Raw genomic sequence first — 27,237 nt, forward strand, 5'->3', positions numbered from 1 at the left:
TATACATCAAGCAGCTACTTTTTGCAGCAATAAACGGAGACAGGCAAATAACTGACCATGAAAATCTAATAAATAAATCAAAATTTAATTTAAAACTTTAAATATTCACCGTATTCACTGTAAATAATACAGAATAAAATGTATTGCCATATGCACATGCCAAAAAAGAACAGGTACAACGGAATTCTTGTTCATGTCCCAGAGTCTTTTTTACTATCAACAAAACAAAACAACTACAAATCAGCCAAGACAGTATAAGTAAAGGTGCAAAAACAAGGAAAGGACATAACTATCCTCAACAAAAAGATAAATAAATAAATATAACCTAAGCTTAATTTACACATTGCACATAGGAGAGCGTGAGGTAAATTTGTCCAGCATGGGGGATTCATTTCTCGAAGATTGCTGTGGTATCTGCCCTCTTTATTCATCTATTTTCTCTTATTTGTCTATTTATTATCTATAATTTAAAATAAACATGTACTTATAACTATTTATAATTTTTTTTTCTCATTACTTGTCATTTTTATTTTTATTTATTCATGTTGGGCTTATCTTTGTGCACAATAAATCCATCTTCATCAAGCAGCCACTGTATGCAGCAATAAACGGAAGAATGCAAAGATTTGCCTGTAGTTCCCACTAACTGCCGCTAGGTGGCGGTAATGATTAATACCGTCCAACAAAAAACAGCTGAAGAAAAGACGGAGAAACAGGAAAAGCGTGACAACACAAAAGTGTGTGTGTCCGTCTTTAAAGGTGGGTTAAATTAACACACGCACGCACGCACACACACATTCTGTGTGTTTATTACTAACTCGTTACAACGTTCCCAGCAGTTTCCGGTGTTTTACGTCATTAAACCGCGCAGAAGTTTTAGTTCCGCTTACAAACTCAGCGACATTCATTTAAATTGTTTGTTTTTAAGGTGTTAAAATCCAAAATGTATTCAATTAAACTAAGTCAGGAGTGATTGATCCAAACCAGATAACAAAACTAATATTTTAAATGTCTTACACACTCAGTGAGGACAACATACTACGAAGTGTCTATTGATACGGAAACGTGCAAATTACAGCAACATCTCGAAGCTCTTATCGAAATATAAAATTCTTTATAAAAAAACCCAACAAATCCACAAATGTTAATTCTAAATCTAAAATCTAAATGTAAGTGTTAAATCTAAATGCAAAATCTGAGTCTAAATGTTAAATTATAAATCTAAATCGAAATGTTTAATATCAAATCTAAATGTTACATTTAAACTTTATTCAACGTTATTTTAGCGCAAATTACAACAATAGTCATCTTGAAGTGCTTATCAAAATATAAAATTCTTTTTAAAAAAAAAAATCCCAACAAATGTTAAATGTAAATGTTAAATCTAAATGATAAATGTTAGATTTATCATTCTGATTCTGATTTTTGAGAATCAGAATCAAGTCAGAAATCCAAATGTTAAATCTGAGTCTAAAATGTAAATATTAAATCTAAACGTTAAATATGAGTCTGTTACATATCAAATCTAAAAGTTACATTTAAACTTTATTCAACATTATTTATAGAGCACAAATTACAGCAATAGTCATCTCAAAGCTCTTATGGAAATATAAAATTCTTAAGAAAAAACCCAACAAATCCACAAATGTTAAATATACAATCTAAATGTTAAATCTAAGTCTAAATTTTAAATATTAAATCTAAATGTTACATTTAAACTTTATTCAACTTTATTTATATAGCACAAATTACAGCAATAGTCATCTCGAAGCGCTTATCAAAATACAAAATTATTAAGAAAAAACCCAACAAATCCACAAATGTTAAATGTAAATGTTGAATCTAAATGCTAAATGTCAAATCCAAATGTTAAATGTCATTTTTAGATAGAAAATCTAATGTTAAATATAAATGTAAAATCTAAATATTGAATCCAAATGTTTAATGTAAATGTAAAATCTAAATGTTAATTTTAAATCCAAATATTACATCTCAATATCACAGGTGAAACTAAATATTTAGCTAATATGCCAATTAACCAGAAGTACCAAAATAAAATCAATATTTTGTGTGTGTGTGTGTGTGTGTGTTAGATGGCGTCCTTTGACAGCTATAAGCTGAGCTCAGAGGCTGAGGTGTGTGAGGGGGCCGTGGGGGGAGAGGTGCTGGGCTGTGCTGCTGCGATGCTGGAGAAGGAGAACGAGTCCCTCCGCAGCGCCTGTGAGAACTCCTCCGCCTCCACCCCCTCCTCGACCCCCCTGCAGGGCTATGACGTGGAGTTCGACCCCCCCCTGGAGAGGAAGTACGAGTGTCCCATCTGCCTCATGGCTCTGAGGAACGCCATGCAGACACGCTGTGGACATCGATTCTGCAAGACATGCATCGAGAAATCCATTCGGTACCAAACACAACTGTGGAGTGTTTGTTTTTATGTCCAGTGATGCATATTATTTATTTGTTCATTTATTTATTGTTATTATTAATTAATGTTTTTGAATGTATTTACTTACTTATGAATTTATTTGTACTAATTAATGTATTAAATAATTTATATTTATATATTATTTTAATCTTATTTATTTATATTTATTTAAATACCTATTTAGGTATTTCTATTCATTGACTTAATAGTTTTTTAACAAATTTTCATTTATTTGTTTTATTCTGTTTATTCATTTACTCACAGACATATTCTTATTATATTTACATATATAAATATATTTTTGCATTAACTTATTTTGTATATTTATATTTCATTACTCATATTTATTTTTCATTTTACTATATTGATTGGTTGATTTTTATGTATGTATTATGATTTACTTACCCACATACCTATTTATGTTTTGCTTTTTAAAAGTTTACTTATTTTATATATTTATATTTATTTAAATACCTATTTATGTATTTATATTCATTTACTTAATAATAATCACATTTCATTTATTTTCTTTCTTTATTTTTATATTTATTTGTTTTATATATTATTTTTTATTTATATATTCTTGTTTATTTTATATATATATTTAATATGTATTTATTTATTTTAATATCTAATATTTATTATTTTATAAATATATTTTTGTTTACATATTCTTATGTTTTTTTAATATGTATTTATTATATATTATTTAAATTTTTTTACCCACTTACATATTTATTCATTTGTTGATTTATTTTCATGCATTAGATCAGTTTGTGGATTTTTATACTGTTTAATTTCTATTCTGTGTCTAAAGCTCTATTTCTATCAGCTGTGTGTTCTACTGTGTGTGACGCGTTGTTTCTTTCACTTCTTCTTCGTGTGTTTTTGTGCTGAGCAGCGATGCAGGACAGCGCTGTCCCGTGGACAACGAGACGCTGTCTGAGGACATGCTGTTTCCTGATAACTTCGCTAAGAGAGAGATTTTATCTCTGACCGTGCGCTGCTCCAACCCAGGATGTACGCACAAGATGGAGCTACGTAGTCTGGAGGTGGGAGTCGACCTGTGGGTGTGGACGGAGGAGGTCGTGTGTGTGATGGACATGTATGTGTGTGTGTGTGTGTCAGGCTCATCGCGCTCAGTGTGAGTTCAGCACCGTCCCCTGTCCTCAGTGTGACCAGGCAGTGAAGATAACTCTCCTCCAGGAACACACGGAGCGGGAGTGTCCACGACGACCTTTGACCTGCCCCGAGTGTGTGGCCTCCTACGTGTTCGAGGACAAGGAGGTGTGTGTGTGTGTGTGTGTGTGTGTGTGTGTGTGTGTGTGTGTGTGTGTGTGTGTGTGTGTCTGTGTCTGTGCGTGTGCGCGCGCGCTGAGAGTTCTGTTTTTCTTCCAGCTCCATGAGCAGCTGTGTCCCTTTGCTAGTGTGAAGTGTCAGTACTGTGAGCTGGACCTGATCAGAGACCAGGTGAGTGTCCACACACACACCAGGGTTCTCACCAGGACTTTTTTAGGGGCCGACATCACAGCGTGGGTGATTAAAATCACATCCTAAGGAATCTAAATCACAGCGTAGGGTGTAACATCACAGTTTAGCGCAGGGGTGGGCAACTCTAGTCCTCGAGGGCCAGATTCCTGAGACTTTTAGATGTGTCCCTGTACCAACACACCTGGTTGAAACCACTGTGTTGTCATCAAGCTCTGCAGAAGCATGATAACGAGTCATTCATTTGATTCAGGTGTGTTGGAGCAGGGACACATTTAAAAGTCTCAGGAATCCGCCCCTCGAGGACTGGAGTTGTCCACCCCTGGTTTAGAGGATCAGAATCACAGCGTAGGCGCCGACATCACGGCGTAGGGGCCGACATCATGGCGTAGGGGCCGACATCACGACGTAGGGGCCGACCTTATGGCGTAGGGGCCGACATCACAGCGTAGGGGCCGACCTCACGGCGTAGGAGTCGACATCACGGCATAGGGGCCGACATCACGGCGTAGGGCCCGACATGGCGGCGTAGGGGCTGACATCACAGCGTAGGGGTTTATACGCTCTACTGTGCTGGTGAGAACCCTGCACACACACACGGCTCATTGAAACTAAAGTGTCGCTCTGATTGGTGCAGATGGACTCTCACTGTGACACTGACTGTCCTCGAGCACCAATCGCCTGCAACTTCAGCATGTTTGGATGTAAGGAGAGGGTGAGCGCACACACACACACACACACACACACACGCATGTTTGTGGACAGATGTTTGTTACTTCCTGTCTGATGCAGATGCAGCGTCAGAACCTGGCTCAGCACATGCAGGAATTCACTCAGATGCACATGCGTTTCATGGCCGACTTCCTGCGAGGCCTCAGCCTGAACGGCTCCGCTCCCAAACCGCCGCGCATGCTCACCTCCTCGGTTTCCTGCGACGACGCCGGCGTCCGAGCGGCGGCTGCGGGGGCGAGCTACAGCGGCGGCTGCTACTCCTCAGCGGGGCCGAGTGTAGACGACACACAGAGGCTGAGAGAGATGGACGCTCGTCTGGTGAAACAGGATCACCAGCTCAGAGAGCTCATCATCCTCAAGGACACGCAGGTGAGAAACGCACACCTCAGAATCACGCCAGATTACATCACAACAGCTTTATGACATTTTTGGCCCTCAGCCAATCAATGAACAGGAAAAATCACATAGAAATGTGTGATATGATCCCTAAACAATACTACTTAAACCATTAATTTCCTCCAACTAGGGAATCAGTTAATGCGTCTGCTGTGACGTGTCACCAGATAAACTGATCACCAGTTCAGCTAATACACCATCAGATAAACCAGTCTTTGTACCAGAGCCTTTTCATATTTAGAATGTAGTCAGATGAAGCTCTGCCTTCATTTACAGCACATATTTGTCAAAATTTCTAGTCATTCGTTTTACAGTAAAAAATTCTGTAATCACATGAATCACATTCACATGAGGTATTTTTGTGTCTTTATTTTAAATAGAGAGAAAAAAGAAACAAGTCAGATTGATTTTTCCTTTTCAGGAAAGTGATGTTTTCTGCGATCATGGCCCTTTTATTGAAACTACTAAAAACTAAATAAAACGACAGCTGAACATTCTGTTATATTTCAATCATTTCTAAAATAAATCAGTTAAATATTGTACACTTAAAAAAAGGGAAAAATATAAATGATATCCAGTTTCTAAGGTTTAAGTTGCATATTTACCATCAGAGACTTTCCTTTCACTCCTTCCCCTCACCTTCACCCTGAAATACTTTCTCTCCTTTCCGTTCAGTGAGCGTTATTTTTGTCATTTGTTGCCTTTGTGTATTTTTCTGTTGTTTTGTGTTATTTTGCAGTATTTAAGGGTGTGTATGAAGTCATTTTGTATATTTTTGTGTTTTCATTTTTTTTCTGAGTAAAATGAACTTTATTTAAGTTTTTTTAGTGATTAAATTTGGGAGCCACATAAAATCTGAGCGAGGGCCACATGTGGCCCCTGGGCCACCAGTTGCTCACGTCTGATCGTATACGGATATTTATAGAGTGCATTAGACACAGTATTTTATTTTGAAGGGATGTGCTTCTTCCTCAGACAGGGCAGCTGGCTCAGCTCTGTCATAATATTTTATTTTGAAGGGGTTGTGCTTCCTCCACAGACGAGGCAGCTGGATGAACTCTGTCATAGTATTTTATTTTGAAGGGGTTGTGCTTCCTCCACAGACGAGGCAGCTGATGAACTCTGTCTTAGTATTTTATTTTGAAGGGGTTGTGCTTCCTTTACAGACAGTGGAGCTGGCTGAGCTCTGTCATAGTATTTTATTTTGAAGGGGTTGTGCTTCCTTTACATATAGGGCAGCTGGCTGAGCTTTCTTAGTATTTTATTTTGAAGGGGTTGTGCTTCCTCCACAGATGGGGCAGCTGGCTGAGCTCTGTCATAGTATTTTATTTTGAAGGGGTTGTGCTTCCTCCACAGACGAGGCAGCTGATGAACTGTCTTAGTATTTTATTTTGAAGGGGTTGTGCTTCCTTCACAGACGGGGCAGCTGGCTGAGCTCCGTCAGAGGGTCTCCGTCCTGGAGGAGGGCCTCAGGGACCTTCGGGCCCAACAATGTCACGGCGTCTACATCTGGCAGCTACGCAGTTTCTCCATCCACAAGCGCTCACAGGAGTCGGGGGTTCCCGTGGTGGAGCACAGCCCCGGGTTCTACACGGGCCACCCCGGCTACAAGCTGTGCCTGAGGCTCCACCTACAGACGCCCAACGCCCAGCGCTGCTCCAACTTCATCTCCCTGTTCGTTCACACCATGCAGGGCGCCTTCGACCAGCATCTGAGCTGGCCCTTCCAGGGCACCATCCGCCTGGCCATCCTGGACCAGGGGGCCGACCCCCAGCACCACATGGAGGTGATGGAGACCAAGCCCGACCTGCAGGCCTTCCAGAAGCCCAGCCTCTCCCGCAACCCCAAGGGCTTCGGCTACGTCACCTTCATGCACCTGACGCAGCTCGCCCAGCGAAGCTACGTCAAGAACGACACGCTGCTCATACGCTGCGAGGTCACGCCACGCTTCAACCTGAGTCTGCAGCACCGAGACGGGCCGGCCGTGCTGCCCCGTGGGCCGGACGACCGCGACTAAACAGAAACTACACAAAGTACACAAGGAGACTTTATTTAAGGTTGGAAACCCGTCACTCAGTACAAATCTAGACATGCACAGAAAAAAACTTTATTAAAAAACAGATAAAACATGAAAGAAAAACCCATAAAAAATACCTACGACAGGAAATCCCACATCAGATGTTTTCAGTGTCACAAGATAACATGATGACCAGTCTGACCCTAACAGCAGCTGGCATTAAAAAAAAATCCCACATCTGCAGTTTGTCACCATAGAAGAAGAGAATCTACTCTACATCTGTGTGTTTATTATCAAATATTAAATTAAAAGGTTATATTATTTAAGGTCACTCCGTACAAATCTACACACAATTGCACTCAAACAGAAAAACAACAAATGCAAGAAGAAAAAAACTTTAAAACAGGAAATGGTCTTAAAAAACATCCCACATCTGCGGTTTTTGTCACCATAGAAGAAGAGACTCTACAGCCGTGTGTTTAAGCACTTCCAGCTTCTTAAGTGACTCATTTTGAATGCATTTATTCTGAAAATCCTGTCAGCAGCGAATGTTAAAAGATAATAAATAAGTTTCTGCTGCACTTTAAAAAAAAATAAAGAAACTTTATTGATCCCTCAGTGGATTAGTCAGTCACATACACACCAATAATAATGGTTTCAGTCATTTCTTTTACAATAAGTGAAGCTGGACATATTCAAAGTCTAAAATAAAACAAATGATAATCTGTTATATTCACACAGAAGTTTGGTTTTATATATTAATAATAAACTATTGATCACTCTGATGTGTAACTGCGCTGCTCTGTCACACTGTTTTATTTCCTTTGTTTCAAACTGACTGAAATTGTTTTGATGTAAATATTCCATAAAAATCTAAAGAAAAATGAAATTTTTTAAAAACTGTTCTAAAAATCAGCGGTCTTTAAATTGATTAACTAATTCAATATTTTAATCTCTTATTTTTTTACTATGTTGGTTTCCTCATTTATTATTACTAATTATTAATAATTCTTGGATTCGAACATCTTTACATTTTAAGGATAAAAACACGGTTCTCATGCTCTGCCATCAGTTCAGTTTCTCTGATTTACCTGGAGACAATTCAGATTTGGATCCTGTAACAGACGCTGACAATCACAGTGAGCATGTAGTTAGAAATCACAGTCAGAGCTTTTATTTTGAAAGGAACATGTGTGTGTGTCCTCACTGGGAGCTCTGGGAGCGTCTTTGCCACATTTCAACGTGCTTTGAGAGAAACACTCAGCCATCCATGACAGAACCTCCCCACAGTACCTCACCTACACACACACACACACATCAGAGATTAGGATTTGTTTATTTTATCATTATTTGGCTCCACCCACAAAAACAGGTCCACAACTGGAAGGGAGAGAAGGCTGTTGCCATGGCAACACAAACATTTCCTAACGGTTATTAGAACACCTAAACAGAGGAGGGGTACCGTGTGTAAAAAGTCCCAGTGTCTGTTGTCCAATCAAATCACTCGGTCGGATCTAACTGTTGTATCATCTTAGATATAATACAGAGAGTTTTTATAGTAACTTATACAACAGTTAATTGGGTTCAAAGTGGCCCCAAAAAATGGTAGAAAAGGTGGTGAAATGGGATTTTAAAAACTACAGAAATTGGTTAAAAGTTGCAAATTAGAGTGGACAAAAACAGAGAGGAAAAGTGGTAAAAACTGGGTTCATGAATATGGTAAAATTGGCCAAAAAAAGGTGTCAGAAATGGGAGTAATGTAGCAAAAATGCTTTAAAAGGAGCAAAAACATTGCAAGAAAAAGTGATGAAGACAGGTTAAAATATGGCAAGTTTGGTGTAGTTGGAGAAAAAGTGTAAAAATAAGCAAAAATGTGCTCAAATGGGAACCCCCTCCTAGTGTCTCACGACCCCAAATGGGTTCTTGAGCCCAAGGTTGAGAACCTCTGCTCTACAGTATGTTATTGGGGCATTTACAACACAGACTATGTTTCTCAGCTGGTCTGGGAACACCTCAGGGTCCCCAGGAAGAGCTGGACGAGGTGGAAGTCTGGGCCTCACTGCTCAGGGTGCTGCACCCATGACACGACTATGGAGAAGCACCAGAAGATATGAAATCATTTATTATGCTAATGTTTTAGTATTTATTGTGTCGAAGCCCTGTTCACACTCTAGAAGTCATTTTATCTTTTTAAAATGTAAATAAGTTCCTCATGGATTTAACTTTATTCTTTGAAGTTTTTTTAGGGCCTGTCCATCTTCTAAACCTGACCTACCCACTACTCACACACACACACACCTACATGATGTCATGTGATAACATGTCTGTACCTGAGACTCCATGGAGACCAGACGTTTCTCCTGGTCTTTAACACCACCAACGATCTTCAGCAAGCTCTGAACCCTTCAAAATAAAAGCAGCAGGGATTGGAACAGTGAACCATCCCTGTGTGTGTTAGCATTTGTGTTAGCATGTCTGTTAGAGTATCTATTTGCATGTGTGTTAATATGTCTGTTAGTGTTTTTGTTAGCACATGTGTTAGAATATCTGTTGTTAGCATGTGTGTTGGTATGTCTGTTAGCAAGTACTGTATGTTGGGATGTGTGTTAGTGTCTGTTAGCATGTGTGTTAGCGTGTCTGTTAGCATATGTGTTAGCATGTCTATTTGCATGTGTGTACGTCAGTGTTTTTGTTAGCATGTATGTTAGCATATCTGTTAGCATTTCTGTTAGCATGTGCGTTAGTGTGTCTGTTAGCGTGTGTGTGGGCATGTAGCATATCTGTTAGTATGTCTGTTAACATGTCGGTTAGCATGTGTGTTAGGATATCTGTTAGCAGGTCTGTTAGCATGTCTTACTTTGACGAGGTGCTCTTGAGCCTCTCCTCGCTGCTCTCCCAGTGATGTCGCTCCACCTTAGCCAGGTAGTTCTCCTTCTGCACCGTCTCCCAGGTGATGAGCCTTTGGTCCAGGCCAGCAGGAAGCTCTCGCTCTGTGGGCACCAGCAGTGTGTTAGTCCCTGTGTAGGAGTGTGTGTATGTGTGTGTCCCCTACCCAGATGCTCCTGCTTGGACTCGGGCTGAGTGACCAGGCTCAGGAGAAGCTGTGACAGGTGACTGATGATGATGAAGGGCGGGGCCAGGGCGGGGCGGCTGTGGTACTCCACGATCAGATTGTAGCGCTGGAACTTCCAGAAGATGTCCGTGTTCCCCTGGACCACCTGGAAGGTGTAGCTGCAGAGGGAGGAGAAACACAAACAGCACAACAAAAAGAGACAAAAACAAACTAAATTACAACAAAAGTAACAGCTAAGTTCAGGAAAGACACAAAATTAGACCAAAGAAAACAAGTTAAAAACAGACTGATAGAGCAGAGAAACTCAGCTGCACAACTCGAGCCATTGAGTGGAGACTAGTTAGCAGTAGCATCTAGCACTAGTTAGCAGTAGCTCACTGTGTCAAACTGCTGCTGAGCGACCTCGCCGACTGTCGCTCAGTGGTAGAGTAGGTTGTCCAATAACCGAAGGGTTGGAAGTTTGAAATCTCGCTCTAGCCAAGTCATTGTGTCCTTGGGTAAGGCACTTTACCCACATTGCCTCGTATGAATGTTGTTGGTGGTCAGAGGGGCCGTAGGCGCGAAATGGCAGCCACGCTTCTGTCAGCATGCCCGAGGGCAGCTGTGGCTACAATGTAGCTTACCATCACCGGTATGACTGGTGTGAATGAATAATGGTTTCTGTATCCGCTTTGAGTCTCCTCAAAAAAGAGCTTTACAATTCCAAGCCATTATTATTATTATAGTGTTCTAAATCAGCTGGTGATCACGTTAACTGGTGACTAAGTCTGAGTGTTAGCTGGTCATCAGTTAACATGGACGCCAGTTTGATCAGAACAGCAGTGAAGCTGGACTTGCTGATGGAGTTTGTCCAACTCTCCCAGTCTGTATACTGCTTATATTGGTTTATACTGGCTTTTAAGGGTTTATACACGTTTATGTTGTTTCTAATAGTTTCTATTGGTTAAACTGCTTTATACTGGTTATACTGAATTGTACATGACTTTTTTACTACGTACTTTATATATCTCATTATTGATATTCCACTGACCTGAACATGGCGATGAGGAGGTTGAGCAGGAGTACGTTGGTGACCAGTAGGTAGATGACCAGTAAGAGGATGACCAGCCAGTTAGCATAGACGTTAGCGCACGGCGGCCTCAGTCCCAGGATGATCTCCTGAGAGTCGTTGGTGCAGTTACTCTGAGGCATCCGCGCAGCTGACAACAAACCAACCAAGTCACCATCAGACCAACAAACATCATTCTGTACTGTAGCTCCGCCCCCTGCCGCTCACCGTCGATCTCCTCCAGCGGAATCTGACCAAAGATGTGCAGGTACGGCCGGTACAGAGCCCTGCGGAACACCCAGTCTATGCGGGGGTCGTTGGGGTGGAGCAGAGCCTGAGTTGCTACGCCGTACGCTATGAGCCACACGCTCAAGAAGAACAGGAAGAAGAACACGTCCTTCATCTAAACAACAAACACCACAGAGAGCTCAAACATCTCTATACATAGTAGGAGGACAGTCTAGATCTAGTTTGTTTAGTTAGTGTTGACCATTCTCTCCACGATGATGATCTTTGGTCCCAGCTGTTTGTGGATGGCAAAGATGTGAATGAGACGTAGAGTAAAAACCATGAAGTCTATGGCCAGGACTGTCCGCCCTGCTTCATACGTGTGTTTCACCATCCTGTGAAATCACAGAGAGAAGTTACACACACACAGACACACACACACACAGCTGCTAGCATTAGCGCTAACCTGCAGGACACGCCCACCACAAACAGACTGATGGCCACCATGTCACACTTGTTCCAGTTGTCCTCAACGTACAGTTTGAACTTCTTCAGGATACTGATCTCCTCATCAGTGAAGAAGCTCTGGAACACACACACACACACAGTGCTGACATCATCATCATATTATAAGAAACGTTTTTTCCGACACAATGTTGTTACTTAGTTACTCAGTTACTTATTTATAAGCTACTTAACTAGTTAGTTACAGAGTTACTTACGAGTTACCGATATAGTTGCATATTTACAAAGTTTACTGAATAACATACATAGCTTAATACTTAGTTACTTATTTACTTACTGTTAGTACTGGCTTACTTAAAGTACTAAGTTACTGACTTCCTGAGTCATGGTAAAAAAAAGTCATCAATTAGTCCTGGAACGTTTTTTCTTGTTGAAATTTTCCAGACAACATTGATTACCACATGTTTAAATGGAGATGGTTGTTTTCATTGTTTGTTAATCATTAAACGTGATTAAAAGCTAATGTTCTCACATTAATAAAGTATCTCTAATCTAATCTATTCTTAGACCATCATCACCTGTCGTAGCTCCTCCAGGACCAGGGTAAAGACCCAGAAGTAGAGCATGATCTCTGGAGGCCCGGGGCCCAGTGGAGGAGGAGGACGGAAGTCCAGCAGGAGGACGTACGTGAAGAGGCAGAGGAAGGCAAAGTACATGATGACGTTCCCAAGGAACACGGTGACAGGAGCGCTCCAGAACCTCCTCCAGCGACGTAGGAGGAACCTCCACCACACCGACGCACAGCTCTGGGTGGCTGGGTCACCTGGAGAGGCGTCTCTGTAGGACCAGGCACATAGAAGAGATCCTGAATGCACCACAGACACATGGAGGAGACCCTGAACGCACCACAGACACATGGAAGAAACTCTGAACAAACCACTGACACACTACACAGACGCATAGGGTGGCTAGGTCACCTGAAGAGGCGTCTCTGTAGGACCAGAGATATAAGAGACCCTGAACGCACCACAAACACATATATGATACCCTGAAGGCGCCGCAGACACACCAGACTGACGCACAGTTCTGGTCCCCAGGAGAGGCCTCTCTACAAGACCAGACCATTATAACAGATCCTGAATCCACCACGGACGCATATAACAGACTCTGAATGCACCACTGACACATAGAAGAGAACCTGAACGCACCCTCGACACACCAGACCAACGCACAGCTCTGGGCCGCTGGGTCCCCAGGAGAAGTGTCTCTACAGGACCAGACTATTATAACAGACCCTGAACGCACCACAGACACACACATCAGACCTTGAACGCACCACAGACATACACATCAGTCCCTGAATGCACCACAGACACACACATCAGGCCCTGAACACACCACAGACACACACATCAGGCCCTGAATGCACCACAGACACACACATCAGGCCCTGAATGCACCACAGACACACACATCAGGCCCTGAATGCACCACAGACACACACATCAGGCCCTGAACGCACCACAGACACATGAGACCCTGAACACACCACGGACACACCCATCAGTGATGAGTCGTGATTTCATATCAAAGTAATTTCAATAAGACAAAATAATGTAAATTGATTTCTATCATATGAAATCAACCTGTTAATGTATTTTGATGTTTTTAAATCAAAGGAAGGTTAACCCGTTACTTTAATAATTTAAAGTAGATTAATTTCAAACATAAAACTATTAACTCACAGAGGATCGTCGTCGTCAGTCAGCAGTAAAGCTTTCTCTGTGTCTAAACTGTCCAGCTCTGCAAACTGTTCATTTCCACTGCGGTTATCCAGCTCCTCCTCACTACGATGACAACAAACAACAACGATCATAGTAACAATAATAATAATAATCATATTAATAATAAAATACTAATAATGAAGGTGTGTGTCTGACCTAAACTTGATGAGGTTGGTCCAGATGAGTGGAGGACAGAAGAAAGAAACCACCAGTTTAGAGATGGCGGTGTCCGTGGTCATCGCCCCCCACCATATCTTAGTGAGGAGAGCCTGAGGGTGAACCAAGATGAACAAACAAACAAATCATTTATTATAGTTTTCATCTATTTATTTTTTTAACCTTTTTTATTAATTCCATAATTGCAGCTTAAAAACTGGGACTCATCTGTATTCAGAGTTTATTTAGTTCCTACTTTTCTCAAAAATATTAATAAATATGTGTTAAATGATGAAACTTTTCCTTTTTTAATAAATACCAACATGGAAACTAAGACAATAACCAACAACATCACTAATCTCCCTTTCCTGCACTTTAATCATTCTCATCTCAGTTAAACCTCCAATATGTACCAACAGGGGGCGCCAAAACCTTTCATTCATAATGATCATAATGACCAGTTAGTAAAATCATAATGATAATAAAACAAAACTAATGTTAATAAATTTTGTGATTTCCATAAAATTCAGTATAAAGTTTAAATAACACTGTGTTCACTCTAATATTTTGTGTGTCTTTAAAAGTATTAAAGTTGTGGTACCTGAACTCCATCGTGGGCAAAGAATGACTTGGCATCAGCCTCGGTTGCCAGGTTGAGTACGGTGGATTTACTCCAGCAGTGAGTTCTCCTCACTAACAAAGCGTAGGCCCGGTCCTCACTGTTGGAGTAGCACTCGCCAAACACGTCTGTTACACACATGATACACAACCTCACTAGTGTGTTAGCTACCTACTCGACCTTCAGAGCTGCTGTCTGACCTTCACTCACCCAAAGCAAACTGCTCATACTTAGCTTCCTTCATGCTACGAGCAGACTCCGCCTCCGACTCCAGCCGAGCCATTTCTTTAAGGATTTTACAGCCAGCGAGAGCAGCAGCAACCGCCTCTGGACCCTGGTACACACAACCAGGAGACTTAGTATTACCCCTCACAGTCACTATAACACCCCACACAGAATCACTATAACACTTCAGAGTCAGTATAACCTCTCAGAGTCACTATAACACTTCAGAATCACTATAACACTTCAGAATCACTATAACACTTCAGAGTCAGTATAACCTCTCAGAGTCACTATAACACTTCAGAATCACTATAACACTTCAGAGTCAGTATAACCTCTCAGAGTCACTATAACACCCCACACAGAGTCACTATAACCCCTCAGAGTCACTATAACACTTCAGAATCACTATAACACTTCAGAGTCAGTATAACCTCTCAGAGTCAGTATAACCTCTCAGAGTCACTATAACCTCTCAGAGTCACTATAACACTTCAGAGTCACTGTAACCCCTCAGAGTCACTAAAACACCCCCCACAGAGTCAGTATCACCTCTCAGAGTCACTGTAACCCCCCTCAAAACCCCTCAGAGTCACTATAACCCCTTGGAGTCACTATAACACTTCAAAGTCAGTATAACCTCTCAGAGTCAGTATAACCCCTCACAGTCAGTATAACTCCCTAGAGTCAGCAGCAGTTAGCATCAGTTAGCAGTAGCAGTTAGCACTAGTTAGCAGTCTCTCACTCTGATACTGCAGTCAAACTGCTGCTTAGTAACTCCAGTTGTGTTATAAATCAGCTGGTGATAGTCTTAGATGGTGACTGAGTGAGTGTGAGCTGGTTGTGTTCAGAAGTCAGTCATCAGTTAACACGGACACCAGTTTGAGCAGAGCTGCAGTGCAACTGTGTGTCTTAATGAGATCAATAGCAATGACAGTGATTGATTAGTGATCAAACCATGGCCCAGAAGTAGTTGGCCATCATCTGTCGGTTCTGTAGAACGGCCCAGAGGAACAGGTCCCTCCATGGATGTTCACATGTCTCCTCCATCTCTGCTAAGTTCTTCTGGGTGTGAAACAGTCGACCCTTCGATGGACGCTCCTGAAGATTAAACACACACAGAGGAAGACATTAGCGGTAACGACACAATAACGTCACTATTACATCACAATAACGACACAATAACGTCACTATAACATCACAATAACGACACAATAACGTCACTATAACATCACAATAACGTCACTATAACATCACAATAACAACACAATAACGTCACTATAACATCACAATAACGTCACTATAACATCACAATAACGACACAATAACGACACAATAACGTCACTATAACATCACAATAAGGACATAATAACGTCACTATAACATCACAATAAGGACATAATAACGTCACTATAACATCACAATAACGACACAATAACGTCACTATAACATCACAATAAGGACATAATAACGTCACTATAACATCACAATAAGGACATAATAACGTCACTATAACATCACAATAACATCACAATAACGTCACTATAACATCACAATAACGTCACTATAACATCACAATAACGACACAATAACGTCACTATAACATCACAATAAGGACATAATAACGTCACTATAACATCACAATAACATCACAATAACGTCACTATAACATCACAATAACGTCACTATAACATCACAATAACGTCACTATAACACAATAAGGACATAATAACGTCACTATAACATCACAATAACGACACAATAACGTCACTATAACATCACAATAACGACACTATAACATCACAATAAGGACACAATAACGTCACTATAACATCACAATAAGGACACAATAACGTCACTATAACATCACAATAAGGACACAATAACGTCACTATAACATCACAATAAGGACACAATAACGTCACTATAACATCACAATAAGGACACAATAACGTCACTATAACATCACAATAAGGACACAATAACGTCACTATAACATCACAATAACGACACAACAACGTCACTATAACGCCATGATACATCACGATCACATCATGGTGACGTCGCAATAATGTCATGATACTGTAATGTCTAAACAATGTCATGATAACGCCACGATACCATCACTATAATGTCACGATGACGACACAATACGGTCACGATCACATCACAGTCATGTCACAATAACGTCACGTCACAACACGGTCACGACATGTCACAATTATGTCACAATAACATCCCGATAACGTTACGACAACGTCATGATAACGTTAAGACAATGTCAGGATATGGCCATGTCACAATAACGTCACGATCCAGTCACAATAAACAGATGAACTAATGAACAGTTAAGGAACAGATGATTGAACTTCCTGATGATGAAGGTGTGACTTACTGCAGGAATCTTCTGGTAAAATCCTTTACATGAATCATGGAGGAAGTCCTTGAGAACCTTGGCCACCTCGTACAGGGTGAAGCGTGGCTTGCGGTCGCCCTGTTCGGGGGGGTGGTGGACGGGGGGCCCAGCCGAGCGGGCGGCACCCAGCAGGATCTGCTTCTCCTCGTACTTCTTGAGCAGCAGGTTGTGGAGCAGACTCTTCTCAGACACTGACCAGTAGAGATCCTGCAGACGGCCGTAGGTCAGGAACTCACCCAGGTTCACCCCGTTATCCACAAACAGACGCACAAAGTCAGGTTTATCGTTGATCAGAGCGTCCATCATCACCTCCTCCAGGTCACAGGCCTGCACGAGTACATCCGTTACCATAACATCCATACAGTGTCAGCTGTACACACACCAGTCAAAGCAGATCACATGCTAATCCAACAGTGTTTGGATCATAGAAATAACCAGAAGAACAGGGCATGACCCTCGCCATTCAGCCGCCATCTTACCAGGGGCTAACACTGTGGTTCCCAACCTTTTTTGGGTCTTGACTGCATTTTTATATCAAACATTTTTGGCCAAACCAGAGACATGGGATTAGTGCAGAAAATGAAAGTAAAAGTACAGAATACAGTTTGAGTTTGTGTGTTGTATTAATTTGAAAAAGAATAATAATTATATATATATATATATATATATATATATATATTAAAAATTATCAATTACTTGACATTTCAGGTGACCCAAATTTAATTCCAGGTTGACACCACATGGGGTCACGACGCCAAGGTTGAAAAACACTGGGCTTACAGCACACAGCAGCCAGCTTCAACTCATGGAAATAATCTGTATAATAATAATAATAATAATAGTAACTATCAAATCATAACACGGTGAGAATATCAACAATATGCAAAACTTACAGCGAATTAGTAAAAAAAAGTCAAGAAAAATAAAATATAGATTAAATTACATTTTACAATAATGAAAAATACAATAAAACTTAAAAATTCTAGTCAGCTGTTGTTTTTTAATTTACTAACATGCTGCATATTGTTAAATATCATAGAACGACTCTGTAATGTGATGGATGTGATAGTTGTCCACATTATTTAAGCTAGCTGGTGAGTGTTAGCCCCCTTGTAAGAAGGCCGCCATTTTTAGACCATCCCAAGCAACGGCTGAATAACAGCTAACTCCTAGCTTAATTGCTATCCTAGCACATGGTACGTCATTAGAAAGACCATTGGGGATGAGTACGAACCTGACATCCTCCACACCATGGAACCTGGTTTCAGTGAGTGTTTGAAGGTTTGAAGCCTCTCTAAGAACGTGAACGTGTGATGAAAAGATGTGAGCTCACCTTCCACTCCACGTCTCCATTAAAGATGTCACTCTTAGCGATGTCCACTCTGTTCCAGGCCACGGCCAACTTCAGTTCATCCAAGAAGTCCTGAGCCTCCTGACTTTGGCTTTTACAGGCTGAGGAACACACACACACACACACACACACACACAAAATGTACTTGAAACTCCTTCAGAATAAAAATTCAATAATGTTGTGAAGAACAAAATCAATCTGTAAACAGGTGTTGTGAAAAAATAGTGGCTAGAGCTGCTGTGAAGAGTTGACCTTCTGAATTGTAAATATATTTATAACACAGACTAAACTCTCACCAACATGTTTTAGAGACAATATCACACATTTACAACATATCTTTCACTGTAAAACAAGTGAGCCAATGCTAATGTTAGCTTTAGCATGTGTAGCTAATGGCTGTTTTAAATCCATTAATTGTATTAAATATAGTTGGTAGGCCTTCAATTTAAGGAAGTTTATTAGGGCGGTGGTCTCCTGGTGGAGAGGTTGTGGGTTCGATCCCAGGGTTATTCCTGTCAGTGTGTGTGAGTGTGTGTGTATTATTGTGTGTAGCTGCGTTCATAGTTGTGTTACCTTTAACCAGAGCTTTGAGGATGACCGTGTCCAGCTCAGAGCTCTCCTGCTCTGGGTCGTGGACGGTGAGGAGATGACCATGATCCAGAACCTTCTGAATCTGATCCACAGGTAACACAATTCATCATTACTCATTAATAATCAATACTATAATCTATGATTCCTATTTATTTTGCAAGTGCTAGTTAATGCTAATACTAGATTAATGGTAATGCTAGGCTAATTATAACAAATGCTATGCTAATGCTAAGTTACTGCTAAGCTAATGCTAGCTAATTCTAATGCTAGTTAATGCTAATTCTTGATTAATGCTAAGCTAATTCTTGGATAATTCTAATACTAGTCAATGTTAATTCTAGGTTAATGCTAAGTTAATTCTAGGCTAATTCTAATGCTAATGTTAATGCTAGAATAGTGGCTGCTAAGCTAATGCAGGCCAGCACTTGCATCCTCACTTGCATTTTCTTCAGGGAATGCAAATATTGTAGTTATTCTAATTATATATATATATTTAGTTTATATTATTTATCTGATTATAATTTATTTAATATTTAATTTATTCTCCATTATTTCCTATTTATTATTGCTGATTGATTAATCCTGTAGTTCCACTGTTCAGACATGTGGGGGTGCTCGTCGCTCATCTCTCACCAGTTTGACCCAGTTCCTCATGTCGGCGCTGTGGTGCGCACTAGGGAACGTGTCCAGCAGTAATTCCTGAACGCCGTCAGAGTCCCAGCAGCCACGGTTCATCAGCGTAACCAGGATGTCCGCTACACCCCCGGAGCCGGCCAGGATGAGCCACGGCGTGGAGTTCCCGATGCCTTTACACATTCTCTGAAAGGAGGACACTCAGGATTACCTCACAGATTAAAATATAGATACAAATTCTGATCACAAATTCAGCAAAGAAACACAGATCCAAAGAAGAAAGGTTTACCTGGTGTATTGAATGAAAGAGCAACCAGACCTTTTTCTGAATGAGGAGGATGTAAGTTGGTGTTCATCTTACATGAATATAGGATCTTTGACAGGGTTTGCTCTACAGTGAGGCCACGCCCCCTCAGGGACAGATGAAGCAGTCAGACTGTAGCCACTCTCCAGCCGTTGAGAAGTGACTAGTTAGCAGTAGCATTTAGCATTAGGTAGTAGGGATGTAACGATTAATCGTAAGGCAGTTAAAAATCGATTCATTCAGGTATCACGGTTCACATCGATGCTCTGAAAGTTTAATCGCAGTACCTTTTTTAAACAGCAGAGGGCGCTATATATCCTTCTTGTCTAAAAGTGTAGGCGGCGGGCAAAATCTGCTACTACTTTCTTTCTGGCTGCCAATTACTCTTAAACATGTTCATAAATGATTCCTTACCCCTTTAGCACCGAAAGAATATCTGTAAATTACGTGAATATCTGTAAAAGTCACGTTTTTCTATTAGCTCTGTGTGCTAGCATAGCTTCTCTTCTTCACTGCTAGATTAGCTGCATGCCAACCGACCACTGTGTTACCAGCGCCCTCTGCTGGTCCAAACAAATATCTGATGTAAATACAGTGCAGACTGTTTTTTTTTTTTTGTAAGTCCAATTGTTAAGGCACAAAAAAAGAAACTATTATGCAGTTTTGCATTGTTTACTATAGAACAAGAATTTAAATGAATAGGCTTCTTCTTCATTTGTATTATTCCTTTATTTATTTCATTCAAGATTTATTTTTAGTTAAATTGCATTGTTTTGAATAGTTTATCAAGGGATTCTTTTGACAATTAAATATAAAAGGAAAATAGTACAGTATTTTATAGTTTTTTTCCCCCCAAAAAATAGAGGAATATTTGTCTACAGACCCATTTTGTAAAATAAATTGTGAGAGAATCGTATCGTGAACCCAGTATCGTGAATCGAATCGTATCGGGAGTTGAGTGAATCATTACATCCCTATTAGGTAGCATTTAGCACTAAACTGGTTTATCCTGGTTCATATTGGTTATAGTGTTTAATACTGGTTTCTAATGGTTAAACTGGTGTATGGTTTATAATGGTTATATTGGTTTCTAATGGTTATACTGGTTTTTAATTGGTACAGTGGTGTATGCTGGTATTCTTCAGTAAATATGACATAAATAAATTAAGGTTGTTGATGTACGTGATGACGAGTCAGAAAGTTTGTATTTTTCAGGTTTTTAGTGATTGATGATAAGATTAATACTCAGCCCCTCCCTCACATGTTGTTGAATGTATATATATATATTGATTATATAAATAATGACGTATATCGTACCTCGAGGATTCTGGGTTCCCCGTGGACCAACAGACACAGAACGGGGATCTCAAAACTTCCTGTTCCTGTAGAACAACCACCAACATGTGCACGGTAACACCTTAGAAACACCAACATTGTCCAATCACGTGCCTCCATTCTGATCCTGATTGATTAGCGTTATTAATGAGCTCCTTACCTCCGTACGCCGTGCGCTGCAGTGAGATGTGCTTCAGTAGTTTCACCCTCATCTCACTGGTGGCACCTGGTTTGTTTGGATCCTCCTCCACCAGAACAAAGTGTGAGTGGTGGCTGTCCAGGGAGTAGACGGAGCCGTGGGGGAGGTCCTGGGGTTTGTACGATGCTGGTTCGTCCACCTGAGGAAGAGGGAGAGGGGTGATCACCTGCACCTGTACCTGTACCTGCCGCCATTAGCCACGCCTTCACCTTAGCAGTGAGCAGAGCCTCCCGGTTGTGGATCATGTTCCACGGGGCCACGCCAATCGCCACCACTCTCACTTTGGAAGAGGTGCTGGCCAGGGAGTGGTCACGCACCGCCTGGCCCAAATGTTTGGTGATACCAAAACGAAGACCGTTGGTTAAGATCCACGCTCCTGGAAAACACACACAGGCCGCGGGGCACCATTAATGGCATACATACACAAAAATAACAGCAAAAAACACACAAAGGGACAGAAAAATAGATTAAAAAACAGAAAAAACACACAAACTGGAGGAAAAATAAATAAAACACAATGAATTATGGGCTTTAATTACCTGTGCTCTGCGCTGCCTTCACCAGACCTTTCCTCAGCGTGTCCCTGAGCCACGGCTTCATCTGGGCCACCTCGTCTCCTCCAACCAGAGCCACCACCAGATGTGGAGGCGACAGCCCCCACTCCTCCGTTAACATCTGGTAGATCAGCACCGGCTCTGCGTTACTGCTGACCCTGACAAACTGAGAGCAGAACCTATGGTCCATGATGTGTTCTCTCTTCCTTCACATGATGCTACTGGTTCTGGTTGGTTCTGATTCTGATTGGCTCTGACGGGTTCCGACCTTTCCTCGGGTCTTGGTGAGTCCGATGAAGTCGATGTCTCCGACCCGTCCTGCGGCCCAGTGACCTTTGTCCCTCCTCATCTTCCCGGCCAAGCCTCGGGCCGCGTCCTCCAGGGTCTCATCCAGGGTGGAGCAGCAGGAGCAGCCCAGCAGGACTCTGACAGACACAGAACACTTATTCATCTCAGCATCTAACACAGAGAGACAGGTACCAATCAGATTTAACAAATCAATTCACAATTGGTTGAGGATTTTTCACTCACAGAACCAATTTGACGTGAATATGGATCAGATTCTCAAAGATCTAATGCTAATGCTAAATGCTTTTTGGGCCATAGTATATAGTCATCTTAAAGATGTAAATACTTGTTTTGATCAGAAATTAAATAGGTTAAAATGACCAAAAATGGTGGAAAAGGTGGTGAAATGGAATTTTAAAAACCACAGAAATTGGTTAAAAGTTAAAAATGAGAGTGGATAAAAACAGACTGAAAAAAAAGGGTTCAAAGTGTCAATATTGGAACAATTAGTTTAAACTGGCAAATAATGACCATGGCAAATTTTGAATATGGTTAAATTGGCAAAAATAAGCATTAAATATGGTGAAAAAGGTTAAAAGTGACAATAATGGGTCAATATATGTGACATTAGGTGGAAAAGTGGTGGAAAGTGCTGAAAATGTCTTGATAGTGAAAAAAATGTGCAGAAAAGGCATTGAAATGTGATGGAAAAGTGTCAGAAATGGGAGAAATGTAGCAAAATGCATTAAAAGGAGCAAAGATACGGCAAGAAAGAGTGATGAAAATAGGTTAAAATATGGAAAATTTGGTGGAGTTGCAGAAAAAGGGTAAAAAATTTTCAAATGGGATCCCAACCCTAAGGTTGAGAACGTGTCTCTCACACACACACACACACACACACACACACACACACACACACACACACACACACACACACACACACACACACACACACACACACACACACACACACACACACACACACACACACACACACACACACACACACACACACAAACCTGTGCTGGTCAGACCACTCCAGAATGTCTCCACATCTCAGACATCGAGTTTGAGGGGAGATCAGACCCTGAGAAACAAACAATCAGAGGTCAGTGTGTATTTAACACAGTGTTTCTCAATAGGGGGTTTGTGTACTTCTAGGGGCACGCAACGGCACTAGAGATAGAGAGAGAGAGAAGTTAACAAATAAAGTGTCAGTCTTGGTTACACCTCAGGTGCGAGATGACTGGAAATGATAAAAACTATAAAAATAAATCTAAATCAGGACCCACTAAAATCACTGTTTTTCAACCTTGGGGTCGGGACCCCATGTGGGGTTGCCTGGAGTTCAAGTGAGTCCGCCTGAAATTTCTGAGAAATAAAAATAGATCTTAGAAATCTTTTAATTATTATCTGAGCTCAAACATGGTCAAAAACTAATTCTCGAAAAAAAATGTCTTTAGGGTCGACAGAAATTCTTGGGGTCACGATCCAAAAAAGATTGGGAACCACTGCGCTAAATCCTGTTTCTTTCCACTTAGTCACAAACTGAGATTCTTTAAAATGTGTGTTATCATTCCATCATTATGATCTAACATTCCTGCTACTGGGTGGAGGTAGTTGCATTTCTCTTCGCTTCCCACTTTTCCCTCCCTAACTCTCCCTCCCTAACTCTCCCTGCTGTTATGTCTGCTGTCTCTGTCTTATGGCTCTTACATTTCCCTTTCGCTGTAATTATCCAAAAACCAAAATTATGGAATAGGATCTGCTGGTTTTTCTACTCTATTAGAATTTCTTAACAAGGAAACGGGCAATGGGAGTTTGTTAGTCCTGAGGATGTGGAAGACGTCCACCAGACCAGACTGAATTATGATAACAGGAATTCTGCTGATTGGAACTGGTACTTTCCTGATTTATCACAAATTCAGACAACAATGGAAGCATCATTGGAATCTGCTTGTCATCGATGGAGGGGGCCGAACTCTCAGAACTCAGAACTTTCAGATGGAATCCACTGTGGAACTTTAAGAGGAGTGGGGAGTTTGGGCCACATCATTTGGATTATTGGAATGACCAGGGACAATAGGGCTGGTAGTCAAATGTTGTGACTAACCCGTCTTATCATGAATAACACTCTAGTGTAACACCGACAGTGTTAAATGAACTCATACTGAATATAAACAGAATATATACACTAAATTATAACCAAAAAAACACAGAATTAATACAAACTAAAAACTACATTAACATTAAATTGACAATAATTAAAAAATAAATGAACCTTAAACTAACACTGTATTTAAACAGAACACGTGCACATTGTTCAGGTCACGTGTTAAATGAACACCTGCAAAGGTAAAGGGTCTCTGATGTTCCCGCGCTCACCTCAGATGTAAAGTGTGTGTGTGTGTGTGTTAGCAGGTGAAAGGTGCTTTGGGTGTGTATTTGTGGTTGATGTAAATCAGTTCAGATTCACGTCTGGTTTTAAATGCAAAGTCTTTCCTTCCTGAGGCTGAAACAGAAATAACACGTTAATGAATTAATTCTATTCAAATGAATTAGTTCTAAATATGATCGACTTATACAGTAGTTTTCTGTGACTTTGTGTGTGTTATGAGCCTTTTTTATATATTGTGTAAACATATAATATCGTCATTTTTCAACAAAACTAAATTACTTTTTTTAATTTTTAAAAATACCTTTTTTAAATTTAGTTTTTTTTTTTTTTAAATAGTTGGTAATAACTTTTTTTATAAGTTTGGATAGAAATATCAATTTAAAAAAAATAATTTACGGTAAATAAATACTTAGAATAACTGTATCACATACTGTAGGTAAAAAATTAAATAAATAAATTTAAATATGCTTTTTTCATACGAACAAACTTGATATTGTATTATAAAAATAAATGTGTGCGTGTGTATATATCTATATATATAAACAAAAAACTAAATCTCTATGTAAAGATTTTTTAAATGTAATTATTGTCTTGTCCCAAATTAATTCTAATGACACTAACAAACAAAATGTGGAGTTTGAATAATAAAACAATTGTCTGGACAAACTGATAAAATCTTTGATCTTTAATAAGTTAACAAAATTTTTTTGAACATTAAACTTTAAAAATTGTCAAGTGATAATAATAAATGACTGTGATTGGTTGACTGCTCCCACTGGGAGTGTGTGAGTGTTGATTTGAATAAAATTAAGGCTGTGGTAGGTAAACTGCTGCTGACTATGCAAACACTCATTTCTATGTAAAGCAGAGAAACACACCAACACAAACTTTAGATTTTCTTCTAAACGACAAATCAGTCACAAAAAAAAAAAAAAAAAAAAATTACAATAAATAAGTCACTGACTAAACTTTGGCCAAAAACAAACCAAAGTTATAAAAACACAAAATCACCCTTTTTTTTCCCTTAACTCCAAACACGAGCAAATACATAAATATATGAGACATGCTACAAACATTTTATTGCGCCATTTATTTCTATATGTACACAGTGTTTATGAACTTATAGAACATTAACGTGCACGTGTGTGTGTTTGTATCAGTTTCAGCATCAACTCATTCAGTCAATGAGGGAAACACAAATAAAAGCTTTACTTGTATTTGTTTTTTTTATTTATTTATAGATTTATTCTTACTATTCTTATTATTTACAACATAAAAACACACACAAATGATTAAAATCATCTATTCATTAGTTTTCTTTTGATTTATTTAGTGACTCCAACAGAAATGTTAATATATTTTATTTATCCATCTATTTATTAACGTATATTTATTTATTCATTCATTATGTATTTATGCAGTTATTCGTTTATCCATGTACTACAGGAAGTTATTTATTCAGTTAATTGTCTTTTATTTGTTCATTTATTTACCTATATTTATCTATTTCTTCAGTCATTTGTTTATCAATGTACTTATTTAATTTATATATTTATTAGCCGGTTATTTATCCACTTACTTTTTCAATTATTTATTCATTAATATATTTTTAAATCTCTGTATTTATTTATCTTTTTATCATCCATCTATTTAGTTATTTCTTCATTATTTATTGATGTACTCAGCTTGAAAGCACAGCTCTATTTATCATTTATTTAATATGTATTGATCCATATATTTCTGTATATTAATCATTAGTTATACATTATTATTATACATGTATGCATATATGTATATATGTGATGTGTCCTGTTAAATCATAGATGTGTCTTTGTGTGTGTGTGTGTGTGTGTGTGAGTGAGTGAGTGTAGAGAATGATAAACTCACCAGTTGTGTGTCCTGCGGCTCCTTCATGGCTGAGTTTGTCCTCAAAGCTTCTCTGCAGAAGCTCAAAGCTCAAATATACACAACCAGGAAGGGCGCACACACACACACAAGCGCACGCACACGCACACTTTGCATGATGAGCAGATTTTGCAAATCACTCACCGACACACACAAACACGCGTGTGTGCGTCACAGAGTCCTCACAGTGTTGATGTGTTCTGGTCCTTAATTGTTCACACAGGTGGATTCAAACCACAACACACAAAATGTCTCCAAAAACACACAAAATGTCTCCAAAAACACACAAAATGTCTCCAAAAACACACAAAATGTCTCCAAAAACACACAAAATGGTAGAAAAATACACAAAACAGCAAAAAAATTGAATAAAAAATACAGAAAGATGACTCCAAAAAACATACAAGATCATCAAAAACACAAAATGACTCATAACACACACACAAAACCAGAAAATATACAAAATGACAACAAAAAATAAATATAGAAATAAGAAAAACACGCAAAAGGGAAGTATATAAAACAAAAAACTGCATAAACAAACAGAAGATGACCACAAACGCACAAATAGTCCCCCAAAACACACAAAACGGCAGAAAAATACACAAAA

General features: G+C 39.7%; 2 protein-coding genes across 4 annotated transcripts; one reads left to right on the forward strand and one right to left on the reverse strand.

Moving 5' to 3' along the window:
* The first annotated feature begins 682 nt into the window (after positions 1–682).
* traf6 (TNF receptor-associated factor 6) lies at positions 683–7,744 on the forward strand. Its single transcript, XM_028472975.1, has 8 exons — positions 683–759; positions 2,094–2,398; positions 3,324–3,474; positions 3,551–3,709; positions 3,821–3,892; positions 4,548–4,625; positions 4,703–5,011; positions 6,456–7,744. Exons 2-8 carry the CDS (start codon positions 2,094–2,096, stop codon positions 7,053–7,055), a joined length of 1,674 nt encoding a protein of 557 aa, XP_028328776.1. The 5' UTR covers positions 683–759; the 3' UTR covers positions 7,056–7,744.
* Positions 7,081–26,762, reverse strand: trpm5 (transient receptor potential cation channel, subfamily M, member 5). Of its 3 annotated transcripts, none has more exons than XM_028472949.1 (26): positions 26,610–26,762; positions 23,344–23,411; positions 22,305–22,461; positions 22,022–22,202; positions 21,692–21,858; positions 21,444–21,621; positions 21,266–21,330; positions 19,645–19,830; positions 18,994–19,093; positions 18,403–18,521; positions 17,049–17,276; positions 15,611–15,754; positions 14,639–14,762; positions 14,411–14,556; positions 13,810–13,922; positions 13,615–13,716; positions 12,448–12,706; positions 11,871–11,989; positions 11,667–11,799; positions 11,405–11,579; positions 11,159–11,327; positions 10,108–10,286; positions 9,913–10,045; positions 9,386–9,458; positions 8,263–8,353; positions 7,081–8,182 (listed from the first exon to the last, which is right to left on the reverse strand). In XM_028472949.1, exons 1-26 carry the CDS (start codon positions 26,634–26,636, stop codon positions 8,124–8,126), a joined length of 3,495 nt encoding a protein of 1,164 aa, XP_028328750.1. In that variant the 5' UTR covers positions 26,637–26,762; the 3' UTR covers positions 7,081–8,123. The 3 variants fall into 3 exon arrangements, with proteins under 3 accessions (XP_028328750.1, XP_028328740.1, XP_028328730.1); XM_028472939.1 differs by having other exon boundaries at positions 7,081–8,170; positions 17,049–17,396; XM_028472929.1 differs by having other exon boundaries at positions 17,049–17,396.
* Positions 26,763–27,237: the final 475 nt, after the last annotated feature.

The sequence above is a fragment of the Gouania willdenowi genome, chromosome 3 (assembly GCF_900634775.1).
Source record: "Gouania willdenowi chromosome 3, fGouWil2.1, whole genome shotgun sequence".
NCBI lineage: Eukaryota > Metazoa > Chordata > Actinopteri > Blenniiformes > Gobiesocidae > Gouania > Gouania willdenowi.

Bases quoted from the DNA above. Each gene is read 5' to 3' on its own strand.
- traf6 (XM_028472975.1), top strand. From the start codon at position 2,094: ATGGCGTCCTTTGACAGCTATAAGCTGAGCTCAGAGGCTGAGGTGTGT. The intron at 3,710-3,820 runs GTGTGTGTGTGT...TTTTTCTTCCAG, and splicing joins ACGTGTTCGAGGACAAGGAG to CTCCATGAGCAGCTGTGTCC. The intron at 5,012-6,455 runs GTGAGAAACGCA...CTTCCTTCACAG, and splicing joins TCATCCTCAAGGACACGCAG to ACGGGGCAGCTGGCTGAGCT.
- trpm5 (XM_028472929.1), bottom strand. From the start codon at position 26,636: ATGAAGGAGCCGCAGGACACACAACTG. The intron at 18,522-18,993 runs GTAACACAACTA...TGTGTTCCTCAG, and splicing joins CCTCAAAGCTCTGGTTAAAG to CCTGTAAAAGCCAAAGTCAG. The intron at 9,459-9,912 runs GTAAGACATGCT...TTTATTTTGAAG, and splicing joins CTCAAGAGCACCTCGTCAAA to GGTTCAGAGCTTGCTGAAGA.